The following is a 21305-nucleotide window of genomic DNA, read 5'->3' as shown; positions in this document are numbered from 1 at the left end:
TATACAAGAATGGTTAGGGCTGGGATAGGGACACTGTTTACGGGAAAAGTGAACAATGAAGAAAAAGAAAAATTGTGAGTGGGCCATGAGTTTAGCAGGGTCTGTTCCTTATAGTCCTGTGGAGGAAGATACACAAAAAGATGGACTGCATTTAGTGTTGGGACTATTACCACAGTACTACCCAAATGGCTAAGTGTTATACCTGCCTTACAAACATGATTCCATGTACAATGCTGAGAAGCAGAAACTTTTAAGCATATGTCTGCCTCAACACAGGCACTGGCTGCTGTGAAGACACCTCCTAGATCACTAGGTTCAAGCCGAGCTGGCCTTTTTCCTTTCTGATACCAACTTGGATTACTCCTTACAATATTTGGTTCTAAATACGTAAAACTATCTAAAATACTGCCTGCCTCTCCCTTTAAACAAATAAATAGACTTTATTTTTAAGAGCAGTTTTGGGTTCACAGCAACATTGAGTTGCAGGTAGAGAGACTTTCTGGATTCCTTTCTTTGGTGCTACATGATATTCCAGGCCCATCCTTATACTTTCTCTGCCCCAGCCCTCATGGAATCAGCCATTTCTCTGAGGAGAATCCCTGGTTCCTTTTACTGGAAAATGATTTTAGAAACCAAGATCCTACACTGGCTGTACCCTTTGCTGCTGGAGTGCCCCTGCTTCTAGACCCTGTCAGCCAACAGAATAAGGACAGTGGGTATATACATAACTATATTCCTATTTCAACCATCTAAATCTATATGAAGCTAAATATGAGTTCATACTCATGTCAACTTTATGATCTACTATGTAGATCATTGTTACCACCTCACCTTACTTTTCTGTAACTCCCACTCTGAGACTTCTGGCTCTGACCAGATGCCATACAATAACTTATGTTCTATTCTATTCCAACATAAACAGCAATGCCTGAAATGTTGAACCACACTCCTGTCCCTCATTCATTTTTATCCCTCTACCTGGCTTTATTCTCTTTCATTGTACTTCACGCTTTTCATATTAATTTTTTATGCTTATTTATACTTCTTTTCTTTTCTTTTTCTGTAAGACAGACTCTCATTTTGTCACTCTGGGTGGAGTGCCATGGTGTCGTAGTTCACAGCAACTTCAAACTCTTGGGCTCAAGTGATCCTCTTGCCTCAGCCTTCTAAGTAGCTGGGACTACAATCACCTGCCACAACACCTGGCTATTTTTAGAGATGGGGTCTCGCTGTTATTCAGGCTGGTCTTGAACTCCTGAGCTCAAGCAATCCATCTGCCTCAGTTTCCCAGAGTGCTAGGATCACAAGTGTGAGCCACCATGCCTGGCATATACTTATTGCCTATTTTCTTCCTCTATGACAACACAGACTTTCACTGCTAAGTACCCAGCGCTTAAAACTGCCTAAACAAAGTAAGTACTCAATAAATATGACTGGAACAAATGAACAAAAAATCATTATGTTGACTCGGCGCCTGTGGCTCAAGTGGCTAAGGCGCCAGCCACATACACCTGAGCTGGCGGGTTAGAATCCAGCCCGGGCCCGCCAAACAACAATGAAGGCTGCAACCCACTCACCAACGCCCCCGCCCCCCAAAAAAAGCCGGGCGTTGTGGCGAGCGCCTGTAGTCCCAGCTATTTGTGAGGTGGAGGCAGGAGAATAGCTTAAGACCAGGAGTTGGAGGTTGCTGTGAGCTGTGATGCCACGGTACTCTACCCATGGTGACAGCTTGAGGCTCTGTCTCAAAAAAAAGAAAAAAAGAAAATCATTATATTTATTATATCAATTAAGTAGGTCTCAGTGCCTTTCCTAGCCAGCACTATTTCATTCAGCTTTGAGATACTGTACATATTTCAATCTAATTATAATCACAGTATATAATTTAGATGTGTCATCAATTTAATTGACTTATCTCTCCAATTGCTACAATTATAACCACCTAACTAAAACAATAAACTCTGACAAACTATCAGTTATAGCTCCTACTTTTTCTTTAAGGCCTGACTCTAAATATCACCTTCCCCATTCCTATCCTCTACAACTTAATAGACTGACAACCTATTCAATATTTTCTAGCCATTTTCAATTCTGTGTTCTATTTATCTGTTTTATTTATTTATTTAGTTTGAGACAGAGTCTCACTCCGTTGCCTGGGCTAGCATGCCATTGCATCAGCCTAAGTCACCATAACCTCAAACTCCTGGACTCAAACAATCTTCTGGCCTCACCCTCTCAAATAGCTGGCACTACAGGCACCAGTCACAATGCTCAGCTCATTTTTCTATTTTTAGTAGATATGGGATGTCACTCTTGCTCAGGCTGGTCTCAAACTCCTGAGCTCAAGGGATCCTCTCACCTTGGCCTCCCAGAGTGCTAGGATTATAGGTGTGAGCCTTTGAGGCTGGCCTAGTTATTTATTGACAAACTTTTTTTTTAAACATTTGTTGGAAATATGAACATAATCACTATCAAAAGTTCAAATCACAGAGTCAATGAGAAACTGTCCAAAAATCAAGCTGTTGATTTTAAATTAATCTTCTAAAAGAACTGTGAAGGCGTATAAAAACAATTTTTGGAAAAAGTACACAGATTTGCTTTCTTTTCCTGAATTTGGAAGCCTGAGGTTGAAGAACAAAGACACTAATAGAAAACATATGGAAAAGATCAGTAACAGGATGGAATGTTGGCTCAAATGCGTTCTGCCACGTTTTACATACCAATGTCTCAAATAATAGACAAGATTTTTACAATACTGTCAAAGAATCATTTGAAACACTGTATACTTTTCTTAAATGTGAATTAAAAAAAATGCTGTGAGTACTGTATACAAACTTAATTAAAAACACTATTTTAAGGAAACAAACACAAACTCCAAGATTTACTTTACCTTATTAGTTTGCTCAAGCTTAAAAGAACACCCCCACCCCGCAAATGAACTCACAGTGCACTGCCAAGAAAGACAAGTCAACTCTGTTTAATATATGAAAACACTGAATAAAAATTCACCATTTAAAGCTGTTAACTGTTACTCTTCAGGAGAGGGAGCTCAGTGAAATGAGAAATTTCCTAAGTCTGCAAAATATCCAGTAAAGGCTGTAGTTACTGGGCAACAGAAGGTTTTCATTTTCGATACTATAAAATTAATACTAAATATATTCTTATGTAATACAAAAAACAAATTGGAGATAGACCTCCCTACCTCACTCTCCCCCTACTTGAATTTAACTGTGTTTTTCTCTTGGGTGGGCATGTAGTTGTTCATCTACCAGTTTCACATTGAGTACACTGGATACTTGCTTTTCCATTCTTTTTTCTTTTTTTTTTGTAGAGACAGGGTCTCACTTTATGGCCCTCGGTAGAGTGCTGTGGCCTCACACAGCTCACAGCAACCTCCAACTCCTGGGCTTAAGCAATTCTCTTGCCTCAGCCTCCAGAGTAGCTGGGACTACAGGCGCCCGCGCTTTTCCATTCTTGTGATACTTTACTTAGAAGAATGTCCTTCAGATCCATCCAGGTAAATACTCAAGATGGAAAGTCTCCATCTTTCTCTACTTCTTATACGTTTAGAATGGATACATTTATACATTCTTTTTTTTTTTTTTTTTGTAGAGACAGAGTCTCACTGTACAGCCCTTGGGTAGAGTGCCGTGGTGTCACACGGCTCACAGCAACCTCCAACTCTTGGGCTTACCCGATTCTCTTGCCTCAGCCTCCCGAGCAGCTGGGACTACAGGCGCCCGCCACAACGGCCGGCTATTTTTTTGTTGCAGTTTGGCTGGGGCTGGGTTTGAACCCGCCACCCTCGGCATATGGGGCCAGCGCCCTACTCACTGAGCCACAGGCGCCGCCCCATTTATACATTCTTGAGTTGATGGGTGTTGAGTAGTTTCCATATCTTGGAGATTGTGGATTGCGCTGCTATAAACATTCTAGTGCAAATGTCCTTATTGTAAAATAAAATTTTTTTCTTCTGGGTAGATAAGTAGTAATGGTATTGCAGTAAATGGAAAATCTACTTTTAGCTCTTTGAGGATTCTCCATACTTCTTCCCAAAAAGGCTGTATTAGTTTGCAGGCCCACCACTTTGTGATGAGATACACCTTCTATTTTTTTTTTTTGAGACAGAGTCTCATTTTGTTGCCCTCGGTAGAGTGCCATGGCATGATAGCTCACAGCAACCTCAAACTCTTGGGCTTAAGCAATTCTCTTGCCTCAACCTCCCAAGTAGCTGGAGCTACAGGCACAGGCCACATGCCTGGCTAATTTTTGGTTGTAGTTGTGGTTGTATGGCAGACGCAGGCTGGGTTCGAACCTGCCAGCTCCGGTGTATGTGGCTGGCACTGTAGCCACTGAGCTACAGGCACTGAGCCAAAATACACCTTCGAAGTGCAAGGCACTGACTTCTAGAACCAAGAGATTAATTTCTACTACAGAGGTTATTAGAGGGTATTCTAGTAAGTAATTTGGGAGCAACGTGAGAAAGAAGAAAGAAAATACAAGTCTTTGTATGAAAAAAATCATATGTTTAATCTGTGTAACCCATGACAATCTACTGCATTTAAAAAATAAACTAGGGCCAGGCATAGTGGCTCATGCCTGTAATCCTAGCACTCTCAGAGGCTGAGGTGGGGGGATTGCCTGTGCTCAGGAGTTCAAGTAGTAAAAATAGAAAAACTAGCCAGGCACTGTAGCAAGCGCCTGAGGTCTCAACTACTGCAGAGGCTGAGGCAAAAGGACCGACCTAGGAGTCTGAGGTTGCTTTGAGCTAAGATGCCACTGCATGCTACCCAGGGAGACTAAGTAAGAATCTATCTCAAAAACAAACAACCTAAACGTGAAATGCTGTATCTTTCTAATCTTGATTCTTCGTTTTAACAAAGGGAAGCACTGATGTGAATGTTGAACAACTGAGTGACTAAAGAAATTTTTGAGTTCCACCTTAAATTGCTGAGACACTGGGCTCTCTGTCACAACAGACTTTAATTTGAAGAATTCTTTGGCATGAAAATAAAAATAAAAACAGTAATCAGTACATTCTGTTTTATTTAGTTCTGTTTGCCTTTCATATTACAGGAAATTCTTGCCACACCTCAAACCAAAATTAAGGGGAAAAGAAAACAGAAAGCCACATAAAGCTGAGGAAGAACACAAGCATCTTAATTTGAATCCACAAAGTTTTATATAATGAGAAGAAATACATAATTTTAATCCAAGCCAAGTGTTTTCCAAGCAGATTGTATTTGCTTAAATTGCTACAGTAATTCAAGGGACAGCCCTGTCTGGACACAGCGGTACTGTGGATTTTTAAGAGACTCAGTTAAAGAATTTAGGAATTTCTGATTCATTTAGAAGACTTGCAAATTCAACAACCCCTGAAAACTAAAGCACACTCAACAGGTATGATGATAAAATAATTTTCAATTCTTTAAGAATGCATTCCTGCTGTTAAAAAAATATACTGGATTTATTTAATATTGCAATAGACTGCATCTATCATAAAAGCACAATTTTTGGAAGCAAAATCTGATAAAAGCTACATTAAAATTTTGATTAGGCAAAATGTTAAGGGGAAGAATTAGTACAGTGAGATTCATTTTCTAATTTAAGATTTACCTGATTAAAAAAAATCTTTCTTTAGATTTTTAAAACTGTGAATGAAAGAAAAGATTCTCTGGTTAAAGGAATTACTCTCTTTCTTGGGCCTCTTTTTCTTCTTTAAATTTTAAATAACAAAAACCAGCTAATGCCTTTAAGCCATACATTTGAGCAGTGCTAGTGATTCTGGTTGTAGGGAAAATGGGCCTTTGTACAAATTTCACTCAAGATTTCTCAAAATTTCTCTAGAAACCAAATTCCTAACACAGAATATTATTTGTTTTTATTTGCCTCTTTCTGGAAGGGAAGATATGGATGCTCTAACTGAAGGATCTACTTACTTGGGTTTTAGTTAATTAAGATTTAAAAGTAATATAGCTAAAAACAATTGAGACAATCATATATTTAATAGTAAAATAATTTACAAAGTTAAATTTAAAACTGTCATGGAAAAAAAAAATCTGACTTACATCCTAATACTTAGTTTCTAACAATAAAACAATTACTTCCTTAAAATAATAAAATGTTATGAGGCTTTTACTTTAAATTCTCCAGAACAACGTAAATTATATCTTATTTTTATTAATAATTTCAATGAGAACTTGTCTTGATGAAAGCATGAATGCTTTTTCCAAGTAAAAGAACTGTTATGACATAGATACTTTTATTGCTAGAATATAAAGAATTCACATTAATGGATAATTTTTAAAAACTGGTAATACATGTTTTACTTTGCTTTAAACTTTCTTTCTCACATTTGTTGTATCTTTACTAGACAGTGTACTAGGAAAGTGAGAAATACAGTAATGGAGAAATAAACATTCAACAGGAAGGAGAACAGCCAAGCTCTCTGGGACTATGTTCCTTTAAAGAAATCAGAAGGGTGAAATTAAAGTATAGAAATAATCAACATTAGTAGAGATAAGTATTGCTAACAAGATGTAATCTGTTACTTATTAATACAATCATTCATTTAACAAATCTTGGAATACTTATCATACTGCACATTGTACTAGATTCTGTTAAATATCAGAGGTCAGGAAAATGACTGACAATGAATTATACTATAGTGCTGGGAGTTTTCCTATAGAGAATAAGGCAGATTGTAGAACATGCAAAGCAGAAGTAACAAAAATATGCTTAGCAAATGGCTGAGGTTACTTGGAATAAAAAAATTGAATAAAATGAAGTAAGAGATCATTGTAACAGGGAAAATTATCATGGGGAAAGAGCAAGTAGAATACAAAATAATGGACATAAGGATGGAAATGGGATGAATTTCAGTCAGACAAGAAAACAGTACTTAGTCAAAATGAAGTGGGAAAAGATCGCATTACAGAGCTAGGAGTATGGAGGAGGAAGTAAAAAATAAATTCAGGTATAGAAGAGAAAGTGCTCTTCAGGGGAAAGCCTTTCTTTCTAAGTGGCCATGATGAACAAAAACAGACAACTTTAAGAATCCCCTTATATTCTAAGTCAAAGGTATGTAGTACCACCCAGGCCGCCTCCATTTTTCCCAACCATTTCTCATACTCTTTGAAAAGACTAATTCTCAAATTGCTGACAATTGCTAATGTTCTTAACACAAGGATAAAATCCAAGCTGAGTTTTCATGAACAATACTTTTTTCAAAATTTATCTGTGCAACAGTCAGCTTTAGACTCCTGTGTGGTCTGGCCCAGCACAGTTGCACCTCTCTGCCTTTAACTCTGCCTCTGCTTCCACTTGAGCCTTTTGGGTTTGAAGTAACTCAATCAAACTAATTTAGCAAAGTGCTTTACTAAGCACATTCATGTGCAACAGAGTAGTACAGTACAACTGGTGAATGAGCATTCCCAAGCAGACCTGCTGGACCTTCCAGCCCAGCAGGGAGAGCTGGATTACTCTGAACACTGCCTTATAGGAAGAGACCATAACCCCTTCACTCCTCCTCCCCACAAGACTCCCTTCTACTTCATCTATAAACCCAGCATGCAGTTCACAGTTCAACATTAATTTGTTAAATTTAAACTTGGTATTCATTTCCAGACTGCCAATTTCTTGGATCAGAATTTAGACTTTCTAGATTCTCGACTTAGCCTCATTTTGTTCTTTCACTGGTTAACTAGCATTTCTCAACAAAGCATTTCACCCTCTGTTGTTCCTATGTTTTTGCTCATCTCTTCTATGTGAAAACCTTCCTATCTTACTCTATGACATTGATTTTCACTGGTATCCTGTGAGAGAATCTTAGGTATATAGTGAAAATTTTTAAAGATCATTAATCCAATTATTTTTGAAAGAAGTTCAAATCACAGTAAGAATATTCTTTTTTTTACTTTTTTATCAACATAATTTAAGTGTGCCACAGAAGTTTAAAATAGTTCCAATGTGCTGTGAGCTAAAAAAAAGTCAAAAACCACTGCTCTATGAGAACTCTTACACTCCTTCAAAGTTGTCCATGAATTCCATGAAAAAGAACAATAGAGGAAATAGACTTGTAGAAAGTGACATCATGATGTAATCCTAGCACTCTGGGAAGCCAAGGCGGGAGGATCACTTGAGGTTAGGAATTCAAGACCAGCTTGAGCAACAGTGAGACCCCATCAATACTGAAAATAGAAAAATTAGCTGGGCATTATTTAGTCCTAGCTACTCATAAGGCGGAGGCAAGAGGATCGCTTGAACCTAGGAGTTTGAAGTCACAGTGAGCTATGATAACACCAATGCACTTGTAGCCAGGGAAGACAGAGGGAGAGACTGCCTCCAAAAAAAAAAAAAAGAAGAAAGAAAGTGAAAGAATAAAAAGAAAGAAAAAAAAAAAGTAAAGAAACGTCATGAATTTCAAAATCATATATTGTTAAAAAAATAAGAGAACAAACCATTGCCATTTTGGCATTTTCTTGTAGGTAGGAATAGATATAAGAAAATACATCGGAATAAATGGTCACTCAATCCTATTTACTAAATTTAAAAAAAAGGAAGCAAGATCATTACCTAAAAATAATAATGGGGAATGATGTTTTAAGAGGCTGGAGAGAGGAAAAAAGGATGGTATAAGGAATTGCAGCTGTGTAGCGCTTGAGGTTAGTAGTCATGAACTGAGAGTGACACCAGTTGGTAAGGTCCTATTCTTCTCTAGTTATATTCAGCTCTGTGAGTCAGGTTGCGAGAAGGTGGAGAATGAGAGTAACCAGGGTTGAAGTTGCCAGATATAAGGAGCTACAAAGTTTAGGAAATGTGCAAAGGAGTAATGATGGTGATGAACTATGGCATCTAAGTTGGTAAGGGAATTGATGATGTGGATGAGGGGCAATGAAAAACAGTAGAATCGATGTATTTTAAGTTTCACTGCAATTGAAGAATTATTGCAGTTGTTGTTCTTACATGGAGATAGTGGTCAAAGTGAGATGCTCAGAAAGGAGAGTATGAAGGAATACAGTAATGTTAATGACAAGGCCCAGGATGTGGGTGCCTGGGAACAAATGGTGAGGGATAATGGGGAACAGTATCGATGAAGGAAAAGAGATCAAGTCTCTGCCCCAAATAACTAATTCAAATCCCCAATAATACAATATTTACATTGTATATATTCTTAATTTTTGACAAGAAATGAGAAACTATGATGTCTTTCAACTTTTCTCAAATGAGGTTCTGTCAGTAAAAAAGATTTAAATAACCGTTTTCTCAATTATACCAATGATGAAAAATAGCTAGTACCATTCTAGATGAGTAGGAGATAATTCATTTCCTTATATACAATAATGTGTTAAGACATTCATTTCTCATGAAATCTTTATAACGAAGTTTGAGAGAAAAGGTCTCAGAATAAAAAAAGTATGATTTTAACTTTTACCTAAATAATACACTCATTCCATCAGATAGCAGTTTTTAATTTACAAAGTACTTTTACATGCATATCTCATATGATCCTAACAATTACCAGATGAGCTAAGCAGGCAAGATATAAGTCAAGATGCAAGGTAATCAAATAAGATAAGCAGCCAAGGTATAATTCAGCTATAATTGTAACTCCTATTTTACTGATGAAGCAAGAGGGAGATGTTAAGTAACAGGCCTGCAAAGCAGGTTTTCAGGCTCCTCACTCAGGGCATAATCCATCCTTCCCCCCAACTTCAAATTTCAGCACAAATGACCATTAAATGTCTGTGGAGTCTTTCCCTTTACAATCCTATTCCATGTAATATTCTTTTGTTGCATTGTACTGTCTATCTTTCAATCCTCCACTAGACTTTCAATTCTCAGGAGACAGGAATAATGTGTTTTTAATATTCATACATCTACAACTCAAAAAAGGAAGCTACGAAGAAAAATGTAAAGATGAATCTATTAGAAACAAATTTTGTAAAATGTAAACATTGTGTGCATTTGGGATGTGAACTAGTAATTAAAGCTCAATCAGAGATGAAATAATTGGATTCTAGAAACTGTTTCATGAAGAAAATCTGATGGCACAGTTATGTATGGTTGGACAGAAAACCCAAAGAAGAAATATGAAAGCTATTTCTAAATATTTCAAGTTGTCATATAAAAGGGAGTATTTCCCGTTCTTCTAAAAGGCAGAAAAGGGTATCGGCAACTACAAGTTACAGAATCTCCAAGGCAAAATCTCTCTAACTGAAATACAGGTCTCTCCTTTCATAGGCAGTGATCATCATTAAAAGACTAAATACTATGTTAACAAGTTTCATGAAAGTATTTCAAACTGTATATAAAACCAGCACATTGTAACCCCATAATTGCATTACTGTACACAGCTATGATTTAATAATAATAATAATAATAATAATAAAGACTAAATAGTTTATAAGAACATTAAAGGTGGAGAGAATGCTGGGTGCCATGGGCCTGTAATCATAGCACTCTGGGAGGGCAAGGTGGGTGAATTGCTTGAGCTAAGAAGTTCAAGAGCAGCCCGAGCAATTATGAGACCCTGTCTCTAAATTTTTCTAAAAATAGAAAAACTGAGGCAAGATGAACACTTGAGGCCCAAGAGCTTGAGGTTGCTGCGAGCTATGAGGCCACGGTTCAGTAAATACATACATACATACATACATACATACATACATACATACATACATAAAGTGGAGAGAGGACCAGACTGTAGTTGAGTGATGTCATACTATCATCATACACTATAGTAAGCAAGATAAACAGATTCTCTTAAAAGATGATCACTTAGTAGAAAGTCTAGAACATCAGACTTTTTAACTCTGGTTCAGTGCAATATGTAATTTTTTTTTAAAGAGACTGAGTCTCACTCTGTTGCCCAAGTTTTAGTGCAGAATAAAAGAACGATGATTTTAACTTTTTCCTAAGTAATGTACTCATCCCATCGGATATCTCACCATAGCTTTGAACATATGGGCTCAAGGTACCCTCTGACATAAGCCTCCCAAGTAGCTAGAGCTGTAGACATGTGCCACTATGGCTGGCTAATTTTTTAAATTGTTTTTGTAGAGATGAGATCTTGAACTAGTGGCTTCAAGCAATCCTCCCAGGTTGGCCCTTCTAAACACTGGAATTGTAGGTGTGAGCCATAATATATGACTTTTTAAAAAATTCCAACTCACTGGTACACAGACAACATTAATTTTTGTTTGAGCATTGCCCATTCTGGATATTCTTTTGTACAGACATAGGTATATAATACATTTTATATAAGTGTCAATTTATACAAGAATTATTCTGAGTTTACTCACTTTTTATATAATACATTTATTTTTCTCCTCACAATAGGACAAGAAAAAAAGAACATGGGTTTTATAAGTCCAATATGTGCCATTTTCTTCCTTTTTGGAGTCAATGTATATTGCCAATATGAATCCTATCAATGGGATGAAGATTATGACCAAGACTCGGATGATGATTACCAAACAGAATTCCAGTTTCGTCAAAGTGTAGAATATGGAGTTCCTTTTCACCGGTATACTTTAGGCTGTGCCAGTGAATGCTTCTGTCCAATTAACTTTCCAACTTCCATGTACTGTGACAATCGCAAACTCAAGACTATTCCAAATGTTCCGATGCATATTCAGCAACTCTACCTTCAGTTCAATGAAATTGAGGCTGTGACTGCAAATTCATTCATCAATGCAACTTATCTTAAAGAAATTAACCTCAGCCACAACAAAATTAAATCTCAAAAGATCGATTATGGTGTTTTTGCTAAGTTTTCAAATCTACTACAACTTCATCTAGAGCATAACGATTTAGAAGAATTTCCATTTCCTCTTCCTAAATCTCTGGAAAGACTCCTTCTTGGTTATAATAAAATCTCCACACTGCAGACAAATGCTATGGATGGGCTAGTAAATTTGACCATGCTTGACTTGTGTTATAATCATCTTCATGATTCTGTGTTAAAAGACAAAATCTTTGCCAAAATGGAAAAATTAATGCAACTCAACCTATGTAATAACAGATTAGAATCAATGCCTCCTGGTTTGCCTTCTTCACTTATGTACCTGTCTTTAGAAAATAATTCAATTTCTTCTATACCAGAAAAATATTTTAACAAACTCCCAAAACTTCATACTCTAAGAATGTCATACAACAAACTGCAAGACATCCCATATAATAGTTTTAATCTTCCCAACCTTATAGAGCTCAATGTTGGACACAACAAATTGAAGCAAGAATTCTACATTCCAAGAAATTTGGAACACCTATACCTAGAAAATAATGAAATAGAAAGTATGTAAAATTCTGTTTTCTAAAGAGAGAAAAATAGTATTTTGACTTTTAAAAGAAATAACCTTTAATAATTTATGGTTTAGATATTGTTGAAGATGGTTATTTTGAAGTTGGCTAAGAAAAAGAAAGTAATTGGCCCCAAAGAAAGGTGTTCTATTCAGTTTATAGTCTCTTGTGTTAAATTTTATCACCTTGAATATTGAGAAATACTATAGAGTAAATGAAGAAATATTACTATTCTGAGTAGTAGGGCTATAGATGATTTTTACTTTTTTTCTTGAGATGTTCTACTAAGAATTTATTACTTAAATAATCAGAAATGCCAATGAAGGCATACTTATCTAGTAATATAAAACTCTTCATTTTCCTCAGTCTATTATTTGATTAATGTAAAAAAATTAAACCTGATACCACCTAATTAAAGTATTTTAATTAATAAAATTATGTCCCATATAAAATAAAAAACAACATAGAATTATGGATATAATCAGGATTAATTTTTAATTTATATTTTTCAGAGATCAATGTTACAATGATGTGCCCATCTATTGACCCGCTACATCTCCACCATTTAACATACCTTCGTGTGGACCAAAATAAGCTAAAAGAACCAATAAGCTCATACATTTTCTTCTGCTTCCCTCATTTACATAGTATTTATTATGGTGAACAAAGAAGCACTCGTGGTGAAACAATACAACTGAAAACACAAGTTTTCAGAAGATTTCAAGATAATGATGATGATGACAGTGATGATCATGATGATCCTGATGGAGCTCACGAGAGCCAAGAACAAGAAGGAGCAGAAGGGCACTTTGACCCTCATTATTATGAAATTCAAGAATGGCAAGAAACTGTATAGGTTTTACTTTACAAAACTTTACTACTTAAGATAAATCTAACTAAACATGTATTGCTCAAAGTAATATAATTAGAATGATGTATGAGATCAGAATTGAACTTAAGTAGTTGTAACATCTCCATCACTATATAGTATTAGAACTTACTCAAAATAATATCAATCTTTAGAAACATAATTAGAATGACAAGTGGGAATCATGAACTAAACCTTAATAGTTTTTAATGCTCTTTTTAAACAAAGAAATGCCATCATGTTGGGAAAAAAGCAAATATGCTTTTAACAGTAATTTTTCTAAGAATGATGAAGGAAGTAGCATTACCAGTGAGGACCCAGAAGCTATGCCCTTTTGATCACTCTAAGGACAATATTTGATTTTTTTTTTTTTTTGAGACAGAGTCTCATTTTGTCACTCTTGGTAGAGTGGCGTGGCGTCACAGCTCACAGCAACCTCAAACTCCTGGGCTTAAGCGATTCTCTTGCCTCAGCCTCCTAAGTAGCTGGGACTACAGGAGCCCACCACAATGCCGGGCTAAGGACAATATTTAAATGAAAGGAAGTCATGTTAATGTTAACAAGGATTCATTAAAGAATTTTTTTTTTTTTAACCTCATCTCTAGAAAAGCTTTCACACTGGTATTGGTGATCTCATCACTATGACATCCACTCCACTGGCTTACCACTTAAGAGTACAGAATAGAATTGATTTTTAAAAGGCTAACAATCCTACTAAGGATCCAGGCATACAGATTTATTAAATATACTAATTTTTTCTCTCAGAGAACCAAAGCAACAGAATTATAAACTCTTTATTTAGATAACTAAAAAATACTATCTTACTATAATTGTAATGTGTATTTTAGCAAATTTTAGCCATGATTCAAAACAATCTTTGTTATTTTACATTTTAATTAGGATAAATAATTTTATAGTAAATTAAACCAGAGAAAGATCTCTTTGTTTTAGTTACATAAAAATTTGCTCATCAACAACTGCTTTTTTCTTTTTTTATTTTTTTTTGCTGCAGTTTGGCTAGGGCCGGGTTTGAACCCGCCACCCTCAGTATATGGGGCCAGCGCCCTAGTCAGCAAGCCACAGGCACCGCCCACATAAATAACTGCTTTGTACACAAGGTTAAATTAATGTTGGCAAAATAAAGTTCTACTAATATTATTAGACACCTCTGTTTTCCTGGCGTATTACATTGAAAGCCATATATGATTATCAGCCAATGTTTACTTATATTTGGAACATTTATATAATGTTAAAGTTGAATATAATTTCTTTAAAATCTTACTGACAGGTTTAACATCTTTAAAATATTAAAAATGACTTTTTCTTTAATCTATCATTTCAAAGTATTTTAAGTATGCCTTACAATGAAGATTAACTGCTAAGATGAAGTCTTTTGATTTACCAGGCTAATTATTTCATAGAATTCCTTAGATAAGGGACAAATATAAATCTGGGGCTGCTTACACAGGAAACTAAAAGGAAATAACAATTTAAGACAATATGTACAGACAAGCAAAACTATATTTTAGAAGTAGTTTTCAAGCTTGTGAGTTCTTATTTTTTTGGACCTATCAGTTTTAAACGAAGGTTTTAATGCTGTTTAAATATTTGAGTAGGTTATTAGCATTATCAGAATCAGAACACCCACCTGTCCCCAAGGACAACTTCAATGATCCAGAATGAGCTGATTAACATTCATAAAGTCATTGGGCATATATGGGGGTTAGCAATGAAGGATAAAGAAATGTAGCACAATGTGTAATTGTGACACCATAAGATACAAGTATGAAAGTAAAGGTAAGAGTAATGCTAATTACTCCTGCTAATTACTAATGCTAGTAATATGAGCAAAGCACACTTTCACCAGAGATAAGTAAGAATTTTAAGGACCACCTTTTTTTCTTGCAATTTTTAAAAACAAGGTTATAAATTCAAACATTTATTAAGAACTAATGTGGAAAATAGCAAGAATGTTTTAGGAGACAGAGATAAGAGTATTTTTTTTTTTTTTTGTAGAGACAGAGTTTCACTTTATCGCCCTTGGTAGAGTGCCATGGCGTCACACAGCTCACAGCAACCTCCAACTCCTGGGCTTAGGCGATTCTCCTGCCTCAGCCTCCCGAGTAGCTGGGACTACACGCGCCCACCACAACACCCGGCTATTTTTTTGTTGCAGTTTGGCCGGGGCCGGGTTTGAACCCGCCACCCTCGGTATATGGGGCCGGCGCCCTGATAAGAGTATTTTTAACTCATACCAATTTCAAATTTAAAGAGGATCAACCTGAGCAAGAGCAAGACCCCCGCATCTTAAAATAGATGGGCGCTGTGGTGGGCGCCTGTAGTCCCAGCTACTCGGGCGGCTGAGACAAGACAATCGTTTGAGTCCAGAAGCCCGAGGTTGCTGTGAGCTATGATGCCACAGCACTCTACCGAGGGCACCAAAGTGAGACCCTCTCAAAAAAAAAAAAAAAAAAGTTTAAAGAAGAGCCACCAGGGAATTGCAAATCAGATACCACTTCGTATTCACCAGGATGACTGAAATCAAAAGACAGACAAATACAAGTGTCACTGAGGAAATGAAGAAATTAGAGCCCTCATACACTGCTGAAAGGAGTATAAAATGATGCAGCTGCTTTGGAAAGCAGTCTGGCAGTTCATTAAAAAGTTAGAGTTGGGCGGCGCCTGTGGCTCAGTCGGTAAGGCGCCGGCCCCATATACCGAGGGTGGCAGGTTCAAACCCGGCCCCGGCTGAACTGCAAAAAAAAAAAAAAAAACAAAATAGCCGGGTGTTGTGGCGGGCGCCTGTAGTCCCAGCTACTCGGGAGGCTGAGGCAAGAGAATCGCTTAAGCCCATGAGTTGGACGTTGCTGTGAGCTGTGTGAGGCCACCGCACTCTACCGAGGGCCATAAAGTGAGACTCTGTCTCTACAAAAAAAAAAAAAAAAAGTTAGAGTTACCGGCGGCGCCTGTGGCTCAGTCGGTAAGGCGCCGGCCCCATATACCGAGGGTGGCGGGTTCAAACCTGGCCCCGGCCAAAACTGCAAACCAAAAAATAGCTGGGCGTTGTGGCAGGCGCCTGTAGTCCCAGCTATTCGGGAGGCTGAGGCAGGAGAATCGCTTAAGCCCAGGAGTTGGAGGTTGCTGTGAGCTGTGTGAGGCAACGGCACTCTACCGATGGCCATAAAGTGAGACTCTGTCTCTACAAAAAAAAAAAAAGTTAGAGTTACATATAACACTGCAATTCCACTCCAAGAGATAAATACCTGAACACATGGTCACATAAAAATTTGTATACGAATGTCCATATCTGCATTATCTCTAAGACCAAAAAATGGAAACCAGCCAAATGTTCACCAACGGACAAATGGGTAAACGAAATTTGCTATATCTATACAACAAAATATTATTTAGCAATAACAAGTAATAAAGCATTGAAACATGCTACAACATGGATAAACCTTGAAAACATGGTTGGTGAAGAACACATACTGTATAATTCATTTATATAAATGTCCAGAATAGGAAGAACTATAGAGACAAAATGACTATTGGGACCGGGCAAAGTGGCCCACGCGTATAATCCTAGCACTCTGGGAGGCTAAGGCGGGGGACTGCCTGAGCTCATTAGCAGCCTGAGCCAGACCAAGACTTTGTGTCCTAAAAAACCCCATCCTTGCAGGGTGCGGTGGCTCACCCCTGTAATCCTAGCACTTGGGAAGCTGAGGTGGGTGGATTGCCTAAGCTCACAAGTTTGAGACCAGCCTGAGTCAGAGCGAGACCTTGTTTCAAAAAATACCCGGGTGTTATGGCAGGCACCTGTAATCCCAGCTACTTGAAAGGCTGAGGCAAGAGAATTGCTTGAGCCCAAGAGTTTGAGGTTGCTGTGAGCTATGACACCACAGCACTCTACCCACGGTGACAAAATGAGACTCTGTCTAAAACAAACAAACAAAAAGGCTGGCATTGTGGCAGGCGCCTATAGTCCCAGCTACTCAGGAGGTTGAAGCAAGAGGATCACTTGAGCCCAAAAATTTGAGATTGCTGTGAGCTGTGACGACTTTACTAAGAGTGACAAAGTGAGATTCTGTCTCCAAGTAAGGAGTGACTACTAATGTTGTACACAGAGTTTCATTTTGGGATGGTGAAAATTTTCTAAAACTGATTGTAGTGATGGCTGTGTAAGTCCACAAATACTAACTACTACTTTAAAATGATGAAGTGTATTGGATGTGAATTATCTCAATAAAGCAGCTTCTTAAAAAAATTTAATAAAGATAGGTGGTCATGGTGGAGTGCATCTATAGTCCCAGCTACTCTGGAGGCAGAGGAAGCAGGATCATTTGAACACAGGAGTTTGAAGATATGTGAGCTATGATTGTACCACTATACTCCAGCCTGGGAGAGAAAGAAAGATCTTGTCTCTAAATAAATAAAATTATTTTTAGAATAGAAAAAAGATCAAACAGCTCATTCTAACACAAAGAAGAAAGAAATAACATGAGAAAGTGGCAGCAATTATAAAAACAGTGTGAGCATGGATACCATAACTTTCACATTTGGTGAGGACCTACTGAAGTTGTTGAAGTCTTCCAGGAAGAAGTGATTGATGTGTGATGGGAACTTACTGGCAGAGTAGAGAGAACAAGCTCCCAACTGGGATTAATATAAAGACATGGTAATTACTTGTTTTACTTCTTGTGCAGCATAAAAAATTAAAAACTCTCCTACTTTTGGAATTCTGGAGCTTCAATTTTTATCTTCTTGTAAATTAATAAAATACATTTTAATTCTCAAAGAAAAGCCTTAGCAAAGAATAAAATTGTACAATTCAGCAATTAAAAATAAGGAATTTGAGATTAGATGTATGTGAGTATGAAGTCTGACTTTACTCTTCTAAGGCAGGTCATTTTGGTTATTTAGCTTCTCTATGCTTTCCTTTCCTCATTTTTAAAGGAAATGGTTCTCATATGATTGTTATAAAGATAAAGAGAAATCATGGGTATAACAAAGCATTTAAAGTGCATGCCAGTTAGAGATATCAAATAAACAGTAACCCTCACTCCAGAACATCTGGCCCATGAACTCATAGATCAGGGTGCTCACACTGGCTTTACTGGGACACAGAACAGAGTCAGCATCTCTTTGGGTTCCTTCCAACATACTTATATAAAATAGTGGATAAGACAGACCTCACTAAGGGTTTCATTAGGGTGCTTAAATCATCTACCCCACAACAAACAAACTGAAAGTCACTAGTGGAAGCTGAGCTTTTCAAAGTACCCTTCTGCTGGCCCACCTAGGAGAGAATGGCAGAGTATCCTCCATCCTCCTCACAAGGCACTGGGCCGCTGGCTTCTCTGCCCCAGAGTATGGTCAAATCCCTCCTGTATATTGGAGAACAGTTCAATTCTGCCCGGCTCCTCCCTCCAAAGCTGTGTATAAATAAATGCATCTCAAAACATCCTCCAGCTCAGGAAGGAATGAGGAAGCAGCTTAACAATCATTTTTTTGTTACCTGAAAAATGCCATAACTCAAACCTACCCAAGTATTTCTCATAAAGAACAAAAACTGCGGTCGGCGCCTGTGGCTCAGTCAGTAAGGCGCCGGCCCCATATACGGAGGGTGGAGGGTTCAAACCCGGCCCCAGCCAAACTGCAACCAAAATATAGCCGGGCGTTATGGCGGGCGCCTGTAGTCCCAGCTACTCGGGAGGCTGAGGCAGGAGAATCGCTTAAGCCCAGGAGTTGGAGGTTGCTGTGAGCTGTGTGAGGCCACGGCACTCTTACCGAGGGCCATAAAGTGAGACTCTGTCTCTACAAAAAAAAAAAAAAAGAACAAAAACTGCAATGTTTTTCCTTAGAAAAAAATGAATAAAGTATTTTTTTCAACTAGTACATCAAGATTACACAGTTAATATCAGAGCTATAGACTGAGTACTTGATTTGATATTTATAACAGGAAAAAAAAAACAAGGAAATTCATTTATTATTTTTCTCATTATAGCACAAAGTATTTAGTTATATTAGCTAATAGGCTGAACTCTTTGTAACCATTAACAAATCCAAATCATACCATAAAGCCAAGCATTAGAAAGAAAATTAGAAAGCATTTAGAAAGAAAATTTTGAAGAGGATACTTCATAAACAATACTGCTTGAGAATGTTTAACCTAAGTTTAAATATTACCTGAAACACTAGACCACTAACCTAAAATACAGATGTATGAATATCACGTAACATGCTTAACTAGCTTCATGGGGAAGAAAATTAAGTACAAGAAATAAACCTTGTCTCTTTCTTTTTCTGTTTTAATAATTCGTTTGTCCCTGAGGATGGCTAGAACTAAAACCCTGGTTTCCTGATTCCTAATCTTTTCTAAGTCATGGAAATAAAGAATAAGAGCAGCTGAAAACGAAGTTAAGTCATAACAGCAAAAAATTCAAAGTTTCTTATGTGCTCCAATTTCCTAAGTAGATAGAACTATGCCAAGTTATAACTATGTCTAGTTATAAATATCATGTAATAAATATCATGGACACATCTAGCATCGCTTATGTATTTAGGTTGTGAATTCTCTATAGAGAATTATGTACTACTAGGAAAAACTAAATTTATAAGCAAGATACATTTTTACTATAAGCTATTCCTTACATTGAATCATAATTCCTCTCCACTTAAATTTCACCTTTTAGTCTGGAAAGTACTTGGGTTCTTCATCTTTCTCATTCAAACAAGTGACTAGGCTTCAAGTGTTAAGTACAAATTTGGGATAGAGGTCCAAATTATAGAATATTCATAAGAATGTTGAATTAAAAAGGGTCTATAAGTATTTAGTAAGTCAGCAGTTTGCAAAAGGAGTGATTTCACCCCCCAGGGGACAATGGACAATGTCTGGAGACACTTTTGCTTGTCAAGATATGGGCAGGGTTGCTGCACAGGACAGCTCTACAATAAAATGTCAACAGCATGGAGGCAAAGAAACTCTGTAGTAACCAGCCTGTAATCCAACAGATAAAGAAACTGAGGTCCATAGAAGTTAAAGGATTTGCTAAAGATCAGGGAAAGGTTAATGACAGAATCAAAATTTGAACATACACGTGCTGACTTTTAAATTATTTCCCATAAAGTTAGAGGATGAAGATGGGGAAAAGACTCTTCTGGCTTATAGCTTTTGTTGAAAGCTAATCAACTTTGCAGTTAAATGATCAATTAGTAGAACTAAACTACCTTCCAAAAAGATACTCTTTCCCAGAAAACACCTGTTTCTAACACTCAGTTTCATCTTCATTCCATTCAACACATTTTTTGGTTGCCTACTTCTGAGAAACAATTAGGAGAAAGAACCAACAGACCAATGATACACCTCCAAAGAAATAAAATCCCTGTAAGACACCAAGAATAATACAGTAGGGTCACCTAAAAGAACTCAGCAGAGAAAACTCTTTTATTTTTGGATATACCATCTGCTCCTGGATATTAAACAGTTTTCATCTTTTATTCCTGTACAGTGAAAGCTAAATAGTTTTCTATCAGGATATAACGTTTCTTTCTGGACTAGAAAACAGAAAAAAAGTTCAGTTTCAAACATTTTGTATAGAAAACTGTGTAGTAAAGATTTTGGCTTTCTCTAAAAAAAAAAAAAAAAAAAAAAAGATTTTGGCTTTCTCTACAGAGAGGTCTTGGGGTTTATTTTGGCTTTTGAGAGGTGACCTATGTCATTTCTGATAGGAATATCTTTGTTTCGGGTGGGATCAGCCATATCCAATAGTTTTAAGGATAAGGTGGCCATGCCAGAAAGATCAACCATGTGATTCAATCATTCCTTTAAAAGAGCCCCAATTATAGCTCTGAACGTTAAGGTTTGGATGAATTTCCCTGGTTAGTAATAGTCCATGTACACTGTCACACACTGAATCCAGAAGGGTAATACTTTCTGAGAATAATGGAAGATTCATGTTTGGAGTCTCACCCACCCCTGACTCTGCCTTATGCATGTCTTCCTTTGGCTAATTTTTTTTTTTTATTAAATCATAGCTGTGTACATTAATGCGATCATGGGGCACCATACACTGGTTTTATAGACCGTTTGACACATTTTCATCACACTGGTTAACATAGCCTTCCTGGCATTTTCTTAGTT

The 21305-nt window shown here is 37.1% G+C and overlaps 2 protein-coding genes across 2 annotated transcripts in view; one reads left to right on the top strand and one right to left on the bottom strand.

Moving 5' to 3' along the window:
* The window catches only part of CENPP (centromere protein P), a 274112-nt gene that overhangs the window by 171613 nt on the left and 81194 nt on the right, over nt 1-21305 (bottom strand). The window lies entirely within an intron of this gene.
* OMD (osteomodulin) lies at nt 5086-13408 on the top strand. Its single transcript, XM_053577714.1, has 3 exons — nt 5086-5397; nt 11335-12291; nt 12810-13408. Exons 2-3 carry the CDS (start codon nt 11352-11354, stop codon nt 13151-13153), a joined length of 1284 nt encoding a protein of 427 aa, XP_053433689.1. The 5' UTR covers nt 5086-5397; nt 11335-11351; the 3' UTR covers nt 13154-13408.

Source organism: Nycticebus coucang, chromosome 2 (assembly GCF_027406575.1).
Source record: "Nycticebus coucang isolate mNycCou1 chromosome 2, mNycCou1.pri, whole genome shotgun sequence".
In the NCBI taxonomy this organism is placed as follows: domain Eukaryota; kingdom Metazoa; phylum Chordata; class Mammalia; order Primates; family Lorisidae; genus Nycticebus; species Nycticebus coucang.
Note: the sequence above shows the minus strand (reverse complement) of the source record. Positions and strands in the feature narration are given on the sequence as shown.

What these genes read in the sequence shown, in the direction of transcription:
- OMD (XM_053577714.1), top strand. Translation starts at nt 11,352, where the DNA reads ATGGGTTTTATAAGTCCAATATGTGCCATTTTCTTCCTTTTTGGAGTC. An exon ending in AGAAAATAATGAAATAGAAA is followed by an intron (nt 12,292 to 12,809) that starts GTATGTAAAATT and finishes TATATTTTTCAG; the next exon opens with AGATCAATGTTACAATGATG.